The 18,835-nt window shown below is 46.7% G+C and overlaps 2 protein-coding genes across 2 annotated transcripts in view; one reads left to right on the forward strand and one right to left on the reverse strand.

The window, feature by feature from the left end:
- Nucleotides 1-721: 721 nt before the first annotated feature.
- RTN4R (reticulon 4 receptor) overlaps nt 722-18,835 on the reverse strand; it is a 152,278-nt gene continuing 134,164 nt past the window's right edge. The window contains exon 2 of the mRNA XM_015415416.1: nt 722-2,734. Within this exon, the coding sequence (XP_015270902.1) occupies nt 1,308-2,734 (1,427 nt within the window). The 3' untranslated portion in view covers nt 722-1,307. The remainder of the gene's footprint in view (nt 2,735-18,835) is intronic.
- LOC107113986 (proteasome activator complex subunit 1-like) lies at nt 16,897-17,658 on the forward strand. Its single transcript, XM_015415405.1, is given in 2 exon segments — nt 16,897-17,367; nt 17,407-17,658. Coding segments are annotated over 2 exon segments (723 nt in total).

Below are 18,835 nucleotides of genomic sequence, written 5' to 3' on the forward strand. Positions count from 1 at the left end.
CCTAGGGTGTTACTCTAACCACTGCAAGACTCTAAGTGGTGATTAGTTCTGCCGGGGACTGTCAAAGAAACACTTTTAACTCTTATGTAGTTTGGTTAGTTTGTTCTCTGGAAGGTATGCATTCTGCACTTCATCAGACCCAAGGCAACCCTCCAGATGAAATTCAAAAGAAAAGACAATTGGGCTCCACCCTAATGTGTATGTGCGTGTGTATTACTGAGCAGAAGGAAGACTACAGTCCCCCCCCCCATACATGCTCCTTCTTTCCATCTCCCCCTTGCAAGTGCTCAGGATTCTTTCTTCCCCTACACCAGGCCTTTGGAACCCTTGGATTGGGCCCTGCCTTAAAATATTCCTCATGTCTGAAATATGCAAGGCAGCAGGGGAGGAAACCGTACCATCAGTGCTGTGGGTTTCGTGCGAGGGAACCCTTTGTTGATGCCAATTAGAGACTGCCTAATAGCCTGCCGCATGGCTTATTCATTACCTTCCTTCCTAGCGATGATCCAGCCCAGGTGATTGCCACAAAGGATTTTAAAAACACAAGCCTGAAATGCATGCGGCATGCATCTCTCTGCGTGCGGAGGTGATGAAACCATCCAGGGGAAAAAAAAGAGAAATCTTTATTTCATATCTTTTTTTTGTCATACTTGTACACAAGTAAAATAAAATGCATATATATATATTTCTATTTATATATATACTGCAGTCTTGAGTGAGTGAAGAGGAGGCATTCTTTAACAAATGCCCCCTCCCGTAAACATGGTAGGACAGAAAGGAAAGGTGGTTAAACTGCAGGATTCAGAAAAGCAAGAGTAAAAACGGCACCGATGCGTCATCTCTGCAGACGGGGGACCTGGCGACATCTTCTGAGAATCATTTCAAATTGTGAAGCACATTTTTTTAGAAACATTTTTAAAGGCATACTCTCTTTTGCACCTTTATTTTCTGCTTTATTCCACGGGGGTGGGGGGGGATGGTAAATCTTTTTTGTTTTAAGAAAATCATCTGTTCTGGCCCAAACCTCTTGTGGGTATGTGCAGTTCCAAAGACCAAAAGATCGAACACACAGATTTCAGGAAGAACAAATAAATTATGTACAATTTTGTTTGCTTGTTTGAGTGTGTGTGTGTGTGTATTATAAAGGCATCCAGTTAACTTTTTATGTAACAAAGCTTTCTCTGGGTATAGGTTACCTTCTTGTTGTTCACAATGTTTTTTAGAGGTGGGTTTAATTTTTATTTTGAAGCAGATGTCTGGGATGTCTGGGATTGAAAGATCATAGTTCAAGGGGGGTAGTTGCCTGTTTAACAGAACCAAAATAGGCTCCATACCAAGGGAGGGATCAATGGACTTAGCTGTGACGTGGAACTCTGTACTGTTTGGGCGGCACGGCACTGTGACCGAGATTTGTTCTTTTTAGAACACCCCTGCCTCTTTTTGGTTGGAACTGTGGAGGGATCAATTGGGGCTAAGAATTCAGGTTTCAAATTGGTCAGTGGAGGGTCCACCACACTGGGGAAAGTCCCGAATGGAGAGTCGTTGATCTGCTTGTTGCTGCCATTTTTGGAAAGGTCCGTCTCCAGTTGGAGCTTCGTTTTGGACATATTCTCCTTATCCTTCAGAGGGTTGTTTGGGGAAGCCCGGCTGCTGTGCGAAGATGGACTTGTCTTGCCTTTGGCTTCATAAATAAAAGATTTATCCATTTCTGGCTGGCAGCATTTTCGTGAAGTGTCGTGGGGATTTAGAGGTGGGTCGGACGTCGGCAATTTGCCAGATCTGGTCTTAGTGCTAAAAACGCTCGTTCTTATCTGGTTGAAAGAGTCAATGCATACTTCCAGGTCAGAGCTCTGCAGCCGTTTGAGATCCCTCCCTGCCAAGTGAGGAGGCAGGTGGCATTCCAGTTCTGAGGAAGATCCTTTAAACTGTTTAAACCAATCCCAGAGAGACCGGGCTTGACAGTCACACACCCATTGGTTGCCATTCAGCCGGAGATACTGGAGGGACACCAAGAAAGCCATCGTATCTCCCGTAAGCACTGTCAGGTTATTATTAAAAAGGTACAAGGTCATCACTTTCCCAAGGTCATGGAAAGCCCTGTGATGGACCACACTAACCCTGTTCTGATGCAAAAGAAGCCTATCCAGGTTAATCAACCCCCGAAAGACATTTTCCGATAAACTCTTTATTTTATTACCATGCAAAAAAAGATAGGTGAGGTTAGCAAGATCCATGAAGCTGTCATCCTGGAGATTCTGCAGGTTGTTATCCTGCAGGTATAGATACTGCAAAGAGAAAAGCCCCCGGAAAAGACCCATGGAGAGCTCCTGCAGTCCACAACGATCGAGGTGCAAGGTATGGAGGTGGACGAGGCCCTGGAAAGTGGAAGGGTTGATGGACCTCAGGTTCACATTGTCGCTGAGGTCAAGCTCTTCCAATTTGTCAAGCCCATAGAACGCCCCAGGCTCAATTAGGCTAATGTTGTTGGAATGGATCCAAAGGATGGACATGTTGCGGCAAGAGGTGAAGCTGGTGGACCTGATCAGGGTTATCTTGTTATTGTGTAGGAAGATGCGCTGGGTCTGGACCGGGATCTCGGTGGGGATGGCGCCAAGTCCTTGCAGCTGACAGCTGATGGTAATCTTGGGTTCACTGTAACATACACACGCCACGGGGCAAGACTCTGCTTCCGACGGGAAGTTCAAGCAAAGCACCAAAATCAGCAGTTTGCTTCCTAAAGGACAGCCAAGAGAAAGAGAGAGAAAGGACAGGATGGAAATCAGATCTCATTAGCATCTTCTTTGAGCATCTATTATACTGAGCCGAAACATAACTTTGCAAAATGCATTAACCACACAACCTTGACGAAACACTGGATAAAGTAACTTGGAATACTGATGTTAAAGTTAAATCCTTTCCAACCAAAATCAATGGAAGCAGTGAAGGAGTCTACATCAGAAGGGGCAAAAGGGTGTCGCTATGCCTGTGGCTCTTCACTGGCCCCAGAGCACGTCTCCTATGGGTCATGGAAGGACTGAAGTGCAACAGACTCCGTGTCCCTGGAAGTAGCTGAAAGCAGCTGGCTGCCTTCAGCCATACTGGACCCCAGATCCTCCTCAAACTCTGACCAGGAACATGGAAACATTTGTTATTACTGTGCATAGCCTTTTTCTGCCTCTCCATTGCCTCCTTTCCCCAGTTTTCTCTTCTTCTCCCTTCCTCTCTCCCCTCCCCTCCCTCCACCATTTCTTAAATAACAACCGTAAAAATGACAATTGTGTCGGGACTCATTTGTGGAACCCAATCTGTCACGTGAAGACCATTGCTGAAAATGTTTATCTACTTCTGTGGCTTAGTCGTTTGGCATCTGATAAGCCAGGGTGTCCTGGCCTCCCGATTTTAGACATATGATTACTCCACAGGGCCATTATGAAGTGTGCAAAAGTAATCCCAGCAGATGCTCTTAAGATATGCTCTGTTTTGCAAGTGACAGTCAAGGGCAGACCGTGCGGAGACGTTTGCCCTCTTTCTCCAGCAGCTTCAGGCCATGAATTTCCTGACCGAGAATATCACTTAAAATCCCTGGAATGAGATCTCAGAATGAGAGAGTATTACGATGGCCCAACAGGGAGATGGCTGCCCACCCCCTTCCGCAGCCCATGAGGAGAAACTATTCCCTTCCTCTTCATTCTTCAAACTTACAACCTTCCTGTACCTTTTGCACTCTGGGAGGATACAATTCCATCTTGATTGGGTATTGCCTCTCAAGGATTTGCCAGCATTCATCATGACAGGCCTGACTTCCACCTTGGCCTGGAGTGACCCACGTCTCTCCGTACCTCCAATTTGTCCAGCTCTGTGTCATTGCCTCATCCGACTCGACTCTCTGAACCCGGCAATCAAGCTGCTACTTTGCATTAAAGTGTAATGAGGCATTAAAATGCATGAACAACATCTCTTGCCTCCTAAGGAAGATAAACCTTCCCCTGCAAAACCAAGCAAAAGGATGCTGGTGGCTTCTCCAGCAGGTGGGAGCATTGCTTGGGAGCCAGTCGAGTGGCCTTTAGTGACCTGGGAATTGTATATTCAGGGAGGCTCTGTGGCTCAGTGATAGGACCTCTGCTTGACATGCAGAAGGTCCCAAGTTCTGTCCCTGGCATTTCCATTTTCTTAGTAGATGAAGGCAAAAGCCTCCACCTGAGACCTCAGAGAGCCACTACCAGTAAGACTAGACAATACTAAGCTTGATGGACCAATAGTCTGCCTATGTTCATATTTAATCCATATGAGCCCTGCTGTTTCCCCCAGAGAGCTAAAGGTAGTGTATTAGAGTTATTCTCACAATAGCCCTGCAAGGTAGGCTCAGATGGAAGGTGGTCACTGGCTCACGATCACCCAGTGAGCTACATGGTTCAGCAGCCACCTGACTCACCCGAACAGTGCAATCCCATGCAGAGTTACTCCAGTCTAACCCTACTGGCTTCAGTGGACTTTAAATGGATAACTTGACATAGGGTTTCATTCAAAGTCCAGCACTCTCGACAATGCTCTCAGTCTGTCTGGCACAGCTGTTGCTGGAAGCGTCAGGGAAATAACGTTACCTCCCTCAACACATAGGAAGAAGGTAGGTTATAAATCTCAATCAATAAATTATATCGCTTGCCCTGTCGATAACTCAGATATGGCTTGAATGCTTTATTGGGGGAATGAGAATGGTGCCAAGAGACCAATAAGGCGGAGGCAGATTCTGCCTTTCATGTAATCAAAAGCTGGAAACCAAAACCGGAGCCTGCAATCTTGTCATTGTAACTCACTCTGAACAGTTAATAAAGCCGAGAATCTGAGACTGAGACGTGCGCTCCAGCCGACTCCCGTATCAGATCTCAGGGGGCAGCCGACACCTGCCTGGCTAATCCGTACCCGATATTATTAGCTTCTGCGCAGCCCTGCAAGGCTCTGTGCTGGGATCAGGCTGGTGACGTGCGCTGGCTAGCTTGTTGTGTTTTGACACATCGCAGCCTATTGTATGGAATAAAATAACACAAGGCGCACCTAGTCCCCCGCTGGCAACATGTCACACTGGGAGGCGTCCCTTGGGAAATTAAAGCAATGCGGGCATCACTCTGCCCAGCACGATTTCTTCCCAGACAGGAGGGGAAGGAAGAATGCTAAAGCCAGTGCTCTTTTTGTTTTTAAAAAAGGTGCCAAAGCTCATATATAAGTTTGCACCAATTCCCATCAATTTCCTCTCCCTCTGCAGATGCCCACTAGGCTGTTTCTGAGGTCCCAGTTCTCTCTTTCTCTGGCTGGTACACAGGGAGCGGGACTTGGGAAAGCCCCTCAAAAGGTGCAGGTACTCAGTGCTGGTGAGTACCAACCCCAAAAAAAGCCCCCTGCTTAAAACACACACAGAGCTGCAAATGGGGAGCAAGAAAGTCAAGTAGTGAGGGCAGTGCAGATTAGCAGCTAAGGCACGACCATACCTTTGCATAGTGAATGATGGCCCCAAATGTGGAATTTCCTGCCAGAGGATGTAGTGGTGGCCACCAGAATAGACAGCTTTAAAAGGGGAGGGGATTAGATAGATTCAGGGCTTTTTTTTGGTAGAAAAAGCCCAGCAGGAACTCATTAGCATAATAGGTCATACACAAAAGCAGAAACCTATTAGCATATTAGGCCACACCCCTGATAGCACAGCTCATTACCATATTAGGCCACACTCCCATGTTTCCAGAAGTGTGGTCATTCAGCCACACCCACCTTCTGCTTCTTATTCTGTTTATCATGTTTGTTGTCAAAACCCAGGGCTTTTTTTGTAGCAGGAACTCCTTTGCATGTTAGGCCACACACCCCTAATGTAGCCAATTCTAATGAGTTTCTGCTGTTGGGTGTGGCCTGTTATGCTAATGAGCTCCTGCTGGACGTGGCCAACTCAGGAGCCAGCCGGAACTCGGTTCCTGTGCGTTCCTGCCCAAAAATAGCCCTGGATAGATTCATGGAGGATAGGTCTATCAGTGGCTACTAGCCATGGTGACTGGGGGGAACCTCCACGTTCAGAGGCAGTCAACTTCTGAATCCCACTGCCAGGAGGAAACATCAGTGAAGGTCTTGACCTCTGTGCCCTGTTGTTGGCTCTCCAGAGGAACTGGTTGGCCACTGTGTGAGACAGGATGCTGGACTAGATGGACTACTGGTCTGATCCAGCAAGGCTCTTCTCATGTTCTTAATACGCGTACGCTACTGGTAGCCCATGTTGCTTATTCTCACTGCATCGTATCCTTTGCCCCCTATTCATGCTAAGGATTTGATTTGAAAGCAGTCAAAAGGCTATCAAGGAACCGACAATTTAAGGACTATTCTGTCTTTCATATAATCAAAATGGTTACCCCAGTCAGTGCCTGGAGCTGAACACATATGCCCAAGGATAAGCATGACTTTTGGTGGCATTTTTACCGATATTCCTAGTACTAGCATTGTATGTTCAGGGCACTACTCCCAAAGCGTCCAGAAGAAATGCCAGTAAACAGTGTGGAATCACATCAAGGTACAAGTTCGTGTCTGTTAAACAATGGCAGACTTAGCCATACCTCCTGACAGGGCTCTTTTTGTAGAAAAAGCCCAGCAGGAACTCATTAGCATAATAGGCCACACCCAGCAGCAGGAACTCTTTAGCATATTGAGCCACACCCCTGACAGCACAGCTTATTAGCACATTAGGCCGCACCCCCATGTTACCAGAAGCGTGGTCATCCAGCCACACTCACCTTTTGCTTCTTATTCTGTTTACCTTGTTTGTTGTAAAAACCCAGGGCTTTTTTGTCGCAGGAACTCCTTTGCATGTTAGGCCACACACCCCTAATGTAGCCAATCCTAATGAGTTTCTGCTGTTGGGTGTAGCCTATTATGCTAATGAGTTCCTGCTGGGCGTGGCCAACTTGGGAGCCAGCTGGAACTCCGTTCCTGTGCGTTCCTGCCCAAAAATAGCCCTGCTCCTCCACATCCAGGGTGCGCACACATGCAATTCTACCAGTGCGGTGTATGCGGTGAACTGGGTTCCCCATATGATGCCACATTTCCTATTCAAACCACATACTACACTAGTATAATGAAAATCACTGCCAAGGAAGACTCTGCAGAGAAAGGCAACAGCTGACCACCTTTGCTTCTCACATGCCTTGAAAGCTCCTTGCTGGGGTTGCCATAAATCAGCTGTGACTTGACAGCACATCACACACCCAATGAAGATCACGTTTGTTCACTGCTTGCACATTTGGCTCAAATGCTCATCCACATCTCCCTTTGGTCTTGCCAGATCCACCAGTCTGGTTTGCAGTCCTGCTGCCTATCTGAACACTCTTTTAAGAATATATTCAAATATATATGGTTTCTGTATAAGAAGTAGGCAATCAGAGTTCAGTATGATATCCCTGCATGCAGCTGCACTGGAGGATTGCTGTGTGCTCAGCAACCAAAGAGGTGGTTGGTGCTGGATGGGAGAATGCGGACAGTATATTTATTTATTTATCATATTTATACCCCGCCCATCCTGCGAACAGGCTCAGGGTTAAAAAGGGAGGAGGGGCTCAGACAGTCCAGTGGTATCTGCTTTGGGGGAAAAATCTTTTGCAGATGCTCTTGATCTTTTGCAGATGCTCCATCCCCTCCACCTGTAACTGCACCCATTTAGCACCACTCCAGCTCAGCGTTAGTACAGTGTGGTTTCTTAAAATTGTGACTGGTGGCCCATCAATTCAAGTATAATTGCTATCGCAAACCTCCTAGAATACCCAGGAAGGGCAGTTCCCTCCACACAAGTCGTCTGATGTTTTACTGTCTTTTGGATGCTTATGCCCTGAAATGTCTATAATAGTTATTTTCTTGAAGAAGATTATCAAAATGAGGTCTTCAATATCTGGATTTTTCATTGAAAGGAGATATTTATACTTTATGTGATATCATATTGTATACTGGAAAATTCAAGCTCGGAAATATTGTTCTATATAGCGCATTGATTATAATGTATGGCATACATTGCATTCTCTTTATATAATACACCAGCATTTGTTCTAGTTCTTGTCATTTTTGTGTCCCTTTTCACAGCTTTACTATTCCTGTTGCCGTTTCCATAGTCAGGTAGATGGCAGGTTTTGCATTAAGGTTGCCAGCCTCCTGGCAGAGCCTGAACATCTCCTGGAATTAAAACTGATTTCCAGACTACAGAGATTAGTTCCCCTGGAGGAAATGGCTGCTTTGGGGGGAATCTATGGCGGTATACCCTGATGAGGCCCCTCCCTTCCCCAAACCTTGCCTTCCCAGGCTCCACCCCCAAATCTCCAGGAATTTCCCAACCCAGAGTTGGCAAGCCTATCTTGCACGCAGGCCCAGCCCTTGAGTACATAGCTTGTGGTATGAACCTTCCTCCTACAATATTATTAATGCACACATGCATGCTGATTGCATGAGGGTTCATTTTGCACAGTGCTTCATTGATGTGCTCAGGCATTCTTGTGCACTGGTAAAGTACCATGGGGGGGATAAAGGTAAAGGTTCCCTTGCTCGAAAGCCAGTCGAATCCGACTCTAGGGTTGCGGTGCTCATCTCCGTTTCAAAGCCGAAGAGCCAGCGCTGTCCGAAGACGTTTCCGTGGTCATGCGGCCGGCATGACTAAACACAATTGCATCCAGACTGCATTTGTGCAGTGTTTTATCTGTGCCTACCACATACAGAAGAATTGTGGCAGAGTGACTTAAACAAAATCTGTAGAAACTGGTAAAGTTCAGAACAATGGAGATTTCTAATGCATTGCTTTGACATCTGTGGTGGAATGTGTCTGCTCTGGCCTGCAGGCCCCATTCCATCACGCCCTTGGAGGAATAGCCACTTGCCAACTGCCTGCCTTCACCCCTGGCACTCCATTTATAATAACATGTCTGAGACAGTGGAGGTCTATGTGGTACAGAGAACCAGTGCCAACATCAAAGTTATAAAGTGTTTATTAAGAAGAAAATGTTTACAAGCATACTGTTAGCACAGCACCAGAATGAGCAAGGGATACAAAAGAAATGGGTAAAAACACAATCCTCTGTCCTCTGTCTATACATGCCCCATCAGATGTTAAAATATAGGACAGGCGCCTTAGCTTTAAGTTACAGATCTCTGCATAGTCGTCCTTACCTTGAAGCTTGTTACGGCTCTTTAGGCAAGCACATAGTTGATGGCTGCCTTCCCTGTGGAGCAAGGTCTGTGTGCTCTCATGGATGCAGCACCCAAAGAAAAGAGATCTGCTTCATGCTGCAAGGAGTTTTTCTCATATCTGTTTCTCCACCCACTGGCCAAGTCAGGACAGGTCAAGGAAGCTTTTCCTGACATTCTCAGAGTTTTCCTTCCTGAAGCCTCTCTAGCATTTAACACTTCCAAATCTCTGTTCCCTGCTTGAGGAAGGGTGAGAGCTTGACCCACCTAGCAGAGGAGTGAATAGCTGAATGCTTGGCGGAGCAGGAGAGGTTCCTGGAAGAGGTCCAGAGCAACCCTAGGCTGGAATCAGTTCAAGTAGCTGTGGAGCAAGAAGTGGAATTTTCTGAGACTCTCTCAGAGCAAGTTATCTGGAAGCAGGGCAGACAGGAGTCCTGGGATGCAGTTAGACAGCTTGTGGTTCCTGAGAATTGCAGGAAAAGATGCATGGAGTTGGCACAGGACATTCCCTATGCAGAGCAGCTGGGAATCAATAAGACTAGGTCAAGGCTTCTCTTGAATTCTTACTGGCCTAAGTTAGCACAGGATGTGAGAGACTGTTGTAAGTCTGATATGGCTTGCCAGAGAGTGGGCAACAGTAGCGCTAAGGTGAGGGCACCTGTGCAGTCATTTCCTATTCTGGAACAGTTTGGGAGGAATGTCAGGCAGCCACTGGATCTTGGAAGGGAGAAGTGGGGAGAAAAGATTCCTAAGGCTAAGGAGTCAGTGGTAGATTGTGTGGTGTACTTTAGAGAGGGGCTGAAACACTTGGTGAGTGTTTCAAGGGAGAATCTGGTGGGAGCCAAGGTGAATCAGAGCAGCGGGCATGATAGAAGAAGAAGAAGAAGAGATTGGATTTATACCCCGCCCTTCACTACCTAAAGGTGTCTCAGAGCAGCTTACAAACTCCTTTCCCTTCCCCTTCACACAACAGACACCCTTTGAGGTAAGTGGGGCTGAGAGAGCTCTTGACAGAAACGGCTCTTTTTCAAGAACAGCCCTTATCAGAACTATGGCTTGCCCAAGGCCATCCAGCCAGGTGCAAGTGGAGGAGAGGGGAATCAAACCCGGCTTTCCCAGATTAGAGTCCGTGCACTTAACCACTACACCAAACTGATAAAACAGCTCAGTCTCTGACTTTTGAGCAGGGTGACAAGATGAGGGTTTTTCTGTCTTTGCACCCTGGAAAGCTGGTAGCTGCATGGGAAGGGCCTCGTGTGGTTGTGGGTTGGATAGGCAATGTCAGGTGTACTGTCTCTATGGAAAGGTCAGGGAAGAGGACCAAAGATGTTCATGTGAACAGGTGGAAACCTGATCTTGACGGGGAAATGTTAGTGCAGAGTGTGACAGAGAAGGAAGGAGGAAATGAGGAGCCAGATGGAAGCTTAATGGATGTTTTGGCTCAGTCTTCTGAACCGATTCAGCAGGAGAAGCTGGACTTAGGCATTTGTGGGAGCAAGATTTCACCCTCTTAACCAACTACACTTCTCTATTATGGCTGCAAACTGTGAAGAACATAAACACAGACTGAAGAGTTCAACATAAAAAGGTTGAACGTTTTGCTGACGCAACAACATGGTTGCAGATTTCCTTTCCAGAAAAGGCAGAGATTCCTAAAGTGGACTGATTCCTATGTGTGGTGGATGACTTGCGTGTAGATTCTTTACTGTGTACTATGTAACTTGTAAACGTCTTATATCTGATTTGCCTGGTTTCTCGATATAGCAACCTTATGTAAAAGAATGCTCTTTCACTGGAATCTTGAGAGGGGAAGGTGTGAAGAAATTCATTTGTTCCTAAGAGATTTGCAATGGGCAAAACCTCCACTGTGTCTTTTAAGAGTTTTTCCCCCCCTCTGGGCAGGGAACAGGCTGGGAGGGAGGAAGTCAGTCCAACTGCTTTCCAGCTTACCTTCATGCAAATACTAATTGGTCTAGACAATGGGGTGGGTCAAGCTCTCCCCCTTCCCCAAACAGGGAACAGGGATCTGGATATGTTAAATGCTTGAGAGACTTCAGGAAGGAAAACCTTGGGAATGTCAGGAAAAGCTTTCTTGACTTGGCCTGACCAGATCAGTGGGTGAAGAAACAGATATGAAAAAGCTCCTTGCAGCAGGAAGCAGGTCTCTTTTCCTTGGGGGCACACAGACCTCAGTCCACTGGGAAGTCAGTCATTGACCATGTGCTCACCTAAAGAGCTGGAACAAGCTTCAAGGTAAAGGCCACTATGCAGAGATCTGTAACTTCTTAAAGCTAAGGCACCTGTCCTATATTTTAACATCTGATAGGGCATGTATAGAGAGAGGGACAGAGGACTGTGTTTTTGTTCATTTCTTTTGTATCCCTTGCTCAATCTGGTGCTATGCTAAAAACATTTTCTTAATAAATACTTAATAAGTACTTCATAACTTTGATGCTGGAAGTGGTTCTCTGTACCACATAGAGCTCCGCCGTCTTGGACACGTTATTTTAAATGGAGTGCCAGGGGAAGACAGGCAGTTGGCAAGTGGCTATTCCTCCAAGGGTGTGCAAGGTAGTACACAGTCCCTGTTGTGACCAGACACTAGGCAGCGGGAGACACAGAGGCAAAGTCTAAGAACTTGGAAGGAAGCTGGGAGTCCTGACCCTTCCAGTGGGTAATTCCATACAAAAGCCAGATGGTGGTGGCAGGCTACCCAAGAGTGGAAGAAAAGCCCCTCCAGGGGCTGAGAAACACCTGGGAGGGCTGGGTGGAATAGGACCTGCAGGCCAGAGCAGGAACATTCCACCACAACATCATAAAATAAGGCAAAGTATTTGGGAGCCCCAACAGCTGGTGAGAAATTTGGACAGAAAAGTGCTAATTCGGTTGCAATACAGAAGGCATTACATTGATCTGATTATTACTGTTGAATTTTGTGCAGACCAATACGGCTGTTTAGACCTTTGTTCAAACACAGCTAAAGCATTCCACCAATTACTGTTCAACTAATGTATGCTGTCATGGGGGGCTGTCAGTGGGAAAACAGATGATATTTCATCCGCCACTCATGCTGATGCCCATTCTTGTTCAGCAAGCCCTACCAGCTACTGCTAGGGCTGCCAACCTCCAGGTGGGGGCTGGAGATCTCCCAGAATTACAACTTACCCAGACTACAGCCATCAGTTCCCCAGGAGAAAATGGCTGACATGGAGCATGGAACCTACAATATGATACCCTGCTGAGGTCCCTCCATTCCCCAGATCCCGCCAAATCCTACACCCCCAAATCTCTGGGAATTTCCCAGTCCAGAGTTGGCAACACGAGTTGCTGGCCATCTAGGGTTGCCAAGTCTGGGTTGGAAAATACCTGGAGACTTTGGGGGTGGAGCCAGGAGAGGGCGGGGTTTGGGGAGGGGAGGGGCCTCAGCATAGTACAATGCCATAGAGTCCACCCTTCAAAACAGCCATTTTCTCCAGGGGAGCTGATCTCTGTTGGCTGGGGATCAGTGGTAAAAGCGGGAGATCCCCAGGCCCCACCTGGAGGCTGGCAACCCTATGGCCATCTGGGGCTCTCAGCTACGTGCCCCCCATCCCCACTGCTTGCTCAAGACCTCACTCACTTTCCCCCTCATCTTTTGTTTTGTGAAAGCCGCTCCTCATTCTTGTCAGCAGAAGGACGGCTCCATCTCCCTCTAAGACTGCGATTAAAACTTCCCAGGATGATTCAGGCCAAAAGCACCCCTAAAAGACAATAGGAAGGTTCTGTATCTCAGAGCCGCCAATTCCCTCAGAAAGCTCGGCTTTGAATTTTGCATTTGTTCCTACGGAGCTTTCTTAAAAGCTGGTTACCTCCTTCTGTCAAAAACGGCAGTGCTTCCCCTTTGCCATCTCCAAAGTGTTGGATGACTCAGAGAACTGGGAAGCAATTAGAGAGGGTCCATTATCTGCCTTTCCACCAGTCCCAGGGTGATCGCATTGTCAGACATGGCAATTAGAAGGAAAAGGCTTTGGGGACCACTAATAGACGCTCCGCAAACTTTTTAAGAGGCCAGAGCAAAATGCAATTTTCTGCAGTTTGCCAAGGCCTGGCCTTTCCCCCCCACCGCCTGGCTCTTGATTCAATTGATTGGGAGATATTATAATGCAGCCTTCCTTCAGAGGAGGGTCAATAATCATTAGAATTCTCTCCTGCTTGGACATAAAGGGGCTCAGATGCAGCTCAAAGCCTTTTGCTGAGGCAAACAGCTTTTTCTTGCCTTGTCTCTGTGGGGAGTGATAAAAGACAATCCGTTCCACTTTGAAATGGTTGCGGCCTGAAGTTTGCCACTTTGCCTCTAAGACCTAGGGGAAAATTAACATCTGTTTTGACAGCCCCGGAGGTGAAAGAATGGTGTATTAAAAAGAATAATAATAACAACAACAACATTGCTATCAGTGGTGTGTGAGGCAATTTACAGAGTAACCTAAGCAAAAATGTCCCTGCCCTGTGATTATAGTCTAGATTCATCAGTGAAGAAGAAGAGCTGGTTTTTATACCCTGCTTTTCTGTACCTCAAGGAGTCTCAAAGCAGCTTACAGTTGCCTTCCCTTCCTCTCCCCACAACAGGCACCTCATGAGGTAGGTGGGGCTGAGAGAGTTCTGAGAAAACTGCAACTGGCCCAAGGTCACCCAGCAGGCTTCATGTGGAGGAGGAATGGGGAATCAAACCCAGTTCTCTGGCTTATGAGTCCAGAGCTCTTAACCACTACACCATGCTGGCTGAAGCAGAATACACAACGGGATAAATGTGAGCATTATCACACATTTAGACTACATTTCAGTGTCAGAACCCACAGCCAACAACGGAGTACACGCTTTCAAGAAAGGTTATACTTTTATTGAAGAGCTATAGATGCATTAACATAGTCACTGTTAAGAATGGCAGTTGTCCCTTGGACATAATAAGGGCATTTGTATACACCCCCCACACACTGCGCTGGCCAATTAGGCACCCTCCCGCGCGCGGGCTAAAGCCAGCAAACTGTTTCTAGGCGAAGCTAAGAACTGTCCGGTTCCCACGGCTGCCTGGAAAGGCAGGCAACACACACTCCCACCTGCACATCGTTATAGATAAGCGTTCTGGCACAAAGCATAGACAGGAATGCAAAAGCAATTTATACAGACTATGACTGAGCATCCCAACCCCCATGGCAGCATAGCTGACATTCAGTCAGGGATGAGGAATAAGGGTTTAAGTACCAAAAGCCCTTTTTATAGTTCTAAATTCCACAGAGGGGAAAAATAGAGGGGGAAAGGAGGATCATGACTACTATCTCAACCCTGACCTCCTCCCATTTATCAGTTCTTCAGAGTCTGATTGTGCACAGGTTATATGCTTGACCTTGGACCCAGCTTTTTGCTCCCTGCAACACCTTGGCAAATACATAGCCAACAAGTGCATAGAAGCTGCAGAAAAAGCTGGTCTGATCCTGATCCTCCTCTGTGCATAAAATGCACATGGATCCTAAATGGTTGAGAAGGGATGGAGGTTTCATAGAAAAGGTAATCCTCCAGTTTTTGACATTAAACAAAAACACTGGGCATTCTTGAGAAGTGAATGGGTTTGGATCAGTTTGTTTTGTGGAGACAAGAAGTAAAGCTTTTTAGGAACGGTCAGATTTCAGGCTACAGATGGGAAGAAGGAGCATGTTTGAATGTATACATGGAAAACTAGCATGTCATGGAGAAAAGTTCAGCCTAACTTTTTTCCCTTCTGTTCTTCTATGTGTTGGATAGCAGGGACTTGCAGTCAGAATTTCAATAATCAAGATTCATCCTGAGCCTCACCATTCTTAAAGTCGCAAATGTTCTCAAGGCAGGTGTACTGGGTCCCCAATGCGAAAGCCTGCTGCCCTGCAGCTTATTAGCCTTAGCGGGGGGGGGGGTCAAGCAATGAGTTCATAAGTAAAGAAAGTTGGGGATGGGTACTTATTCTGGAACAACAGTAGGGTCAAGGGAGCTAAACCCTGCCCCATCCTACAACATCCTTTATCACTTCCAGTATTTTCCTCCCAGGCCCAGATGATTTCTAGTACGGGAAACAGGCCAGTTAAAGCACAGGAAGTTCAGTATGCACTGCTTTTGTAAAGAAATACATTTCATGGCTGCAGTCACAGTCTGTGGTGATCTGGGATCCCAGGAACGTGAAGTCTGTCACTACTTCCACGACTTCCCCTTCTATTTGCCAAGGAGTGATGGGGCCGGATGCCATGATCTTAGTTTTTTTGATGTTGAGCTTCAAGCCCACTTTTGCGCTCTCCTCTTTTACTCTGAGCAAGAGGCTCTTTAGATCCTTTTCACTTTCAGCCATTAGAGTGGTATCATCTGCATATCTGAGGTTGTTGATCTTTTCCCCAGCAATCTTAATTCCCGCTTGTGATTCATCCAGGCCATCCCTCCAAAGGTACATCCCTCCAAAGAATTTCATTCCAGTTGGCTACAGGAAGTGACACTCTGAAATATGCTTCTCTCCAAAATCAAAGGACATGACAATTAGATTGATTAACGAATACAACTAGATTTAACTCCAAGATTAAAGAATCCAAGGTTTTAAAATAACAAAAGAGCAACTCTGAATTGCAGTTTCTCCCCAAACATCCTTACAAGAGAGAACAAGAAAGAAAAAACACAGGTGCACTTTTTACAAAATCAGTCTCACCCACCCACGCTGGCAGCTTGAAAAGCACTAGCCCCGGATTCTGCACAATGGCCTTGTCTACAGGTGGGCTTGTGAAAGTGAGCCTTGGAGCCTGGCCTGCAAATGTTGCTTTGCACCAAATGGCCCCCAGATTGTTTTTCGCAGGCTGTGGGAAACGGTTCACACAGCTGTGAAAATCCATCCATGCAGCCCGTTGGGTACTAAAATAAAAATCAGCCACGGAGGCAGCTGCCTTTTCCTTAGATGCTGGTGAGCTTGACCTCTGAACTCCGCTCTTGCTAGAGGAAGGAGCCAGCTGTAAAAGAGAGGTTAATATCTAGCTAATGGGGTGGAAGGAGCAGAGGAGGAAGGAGGGCGGCTTCAAGAGAGCAGAGCTTTTTAGCAGGTCTCATCTGCAGTGACCACTAAAAGGCTTCCCTGCTGCAGATATAAATCATGCGGCTTATTGCCATAACGCTTTCTCTGCCTTGGGGATTCTTGGTGTTCAAAGACTGGAAGCCAGTTTATATATCCTGCAGGCTGACATTGTGGCCCCTTTTCTGGGTGGTACCACTTAAGAACATAAGAACATAAGAGATGCTGGTGTTGGATCAGGCCAAAGGCCCATCCAGTCCAACACTCTGTATCACACAGTGGCCAGAAATACCAGTGCCATCAGGAGGTCCACCAGTGGGGCCAGGACATTAGAAGCCCTCCCACTGTTGACCACCCCACCCCCCAAACACCAAGATGACAGAGCACCACTTGCCCCAGAGTCCCTATCTATACCTTGTGGCTAATAGCCACTGATGGACCTCTGCTCCACTTCAGGCTGCAAACGGGTAACTACAAATCAGACTGTTGCCCCATATTTTTAAACATATCCTTGCACATTACAAAAACACACTGGCAGATTTTTGATTTGAGGTGTGATGGGCCAGCTTCTCCCCACTTCCTGAAGCCACTTTGCCCCCTGCTGCTCAAGCTTTCAGGGTTTGGCTTGCCTGCACTGCAACCCGGGAGGGGCAATGTGCCCAGCTGGGATTACGGCCAACACTTTGCAAATCTCCCCCAAGTGTGAAGTGCAGGTGGAATCCTTCAAAAAGAACCTCTGTACTCAGGCTGAAGAACTTGTTGCCCAGCATTTCCCAGAAAAGATTGTGGAGCTAAATAATTTTTTGAAGGACCCTGAACTGAATGTCTCAGAACTCATTTCTCTCCATGCTGAGCTGGATATCCCTGTGCCTGACCCCAAGAAGGATGAGGAATGCTAGAAGGAAAAGGAAGATGATGGGAAGAAAGAGAAGGATACCAAGGAATCAGATGATGAGGATAAAGCACTCTCCCACAGCCCTGTAGCCCACGAGATTGTGGCCCTCCTGAACTACATCAAGCTGGAGATCCAGGACACCAAGGAGAAGATGAATGTGATCTCTCTGTGGCTGCAGCTCCAGGTTCCGTGGATTGAAGAGGGCAATAATTTGGGGGTGGCAGCCCAGGTAAAAGTGCATGAGTCACTGACTTCAGCTCAAACAAAGCTGGAAGGATTCCAAACTCACATTTCCGAGTATTATTCTGAAAGGGGCAATGCAGTGTCCAAAGCAGCCAAGAGTCTACTTGTGGGTGACTTCTGGCACCTGGTGCATGAAATTGACGAGGCGGAGTATGCTGAAATCCAATTCATGGTCAATGAACTGCAGTACATTTGTGCTGTGGTCTATGATGGCGTCCTGAAGAACTTTGAGAAGATGAAAAAGCCGAGAGACAAAAATGAAGGGTTGATCTACTAAGCAACCAACTGGAGACCACGAAGGAAGAGCCTCCTGAGAATGGAAGCTTCCCATTTTCTTCCTGGCCAGGCAAATTCTTTCTGCTTACAAATAAAGAGATTTCAAATTAAAAAAAAAAACAACACTGGCAATTCAAAAAGAAAGATTCAGTCAATCTTTCTTTTTACACTGACAATTCAAAAAGAAAGATTCAGTCAATCTTTCTTTTTTCCCTAATATGCTCTTCTCCCCACCATTTTAGGCTGTCCTGTGGACTTCAACTCTCCTACCTTCAATTTGATCCCACTTTTTGAAAGGAGGACATTTAGTCAGAGTGAGACTCTATGAAGAACATCATGGCAGCTTGCTGGGTTGGGGGAATCTCTCTCTCTCTCCAGTCCATCAACCATTTCCAAGAACAGCTGTTTTGTTATAAAACGCATGAAAATGGCAGCTTGAATGATGCTACTGTAGAAGCCCCCAAATACAGGGACTGAATTCTCAACCTACTCTGAATCAACTGCAAAGAAAACGAACCACATGGTATGCAAAGGAAATGCTTTCAGTACCACTCTGCCCATTTGAAATATGTTTCCAGGTTCTATTACATCATGAATACCACCAGCTTTGCCTGTTAAATTCAGACCCTCCTTGGACAGTGAAATGGGTAAATGTGTTTGACAAGCCCCTTTTACATGGATCTATGCTGACTGGTAATAAAGTGTTGGCAGTGCTTAATACTTTATTGATTAACTCCCACATCAGGGTTGACATGTTTTTTTTCCAAGGGTTAATGGCAGGCTAACCAGATTGTCCCAGTCCATTTAGACTTTTCAGAGTGTCGTAACCTGCTGACTGTGCTCCTTACACTGGTATTTGAAGGGTTACAGATCTGTCCTTCATTTTGAACTGGTTCTTCCCCATCAAACAATGGGATCACCCAGCATCTGCCAGTCCAGGTGCCTGTTTGGGTAATGATTCACCCCTGATGGATTTCAAGAAGGAACTTCAGGTTCTCATACTTCCACACAGGGGTCATTTCCTGCAGGAGTGGACAGGAGTGGAGCTCCGGCAGTAAAGAGCCCAGGGGGCGGGCACATGCAACAAGCCCCACCCACTGTTCCCAGCAGCCCCAGGCCACAAGGAGCAAGAAGCAGCCACAAGGAGCAAGAAACCCCCCCCCCCGCCCCCAACGCCC

This window comes from Gekko japonicus, unplaced genomic scaffold (genome assembly GCF_001447785.1).
Source record: "Gekko japonicus isolate JY-2015 unplaced genomic scaffold, Gekko_japonicus_V1.1 scaffold2007, whole genome shotgun sequence".
NCBI classification, from domain to species: Eukaryota; Metazoa; Chordata; class Lepidosauria; order Squamata; family Gekkonidae; genus Gekko; species Gekko japonicus.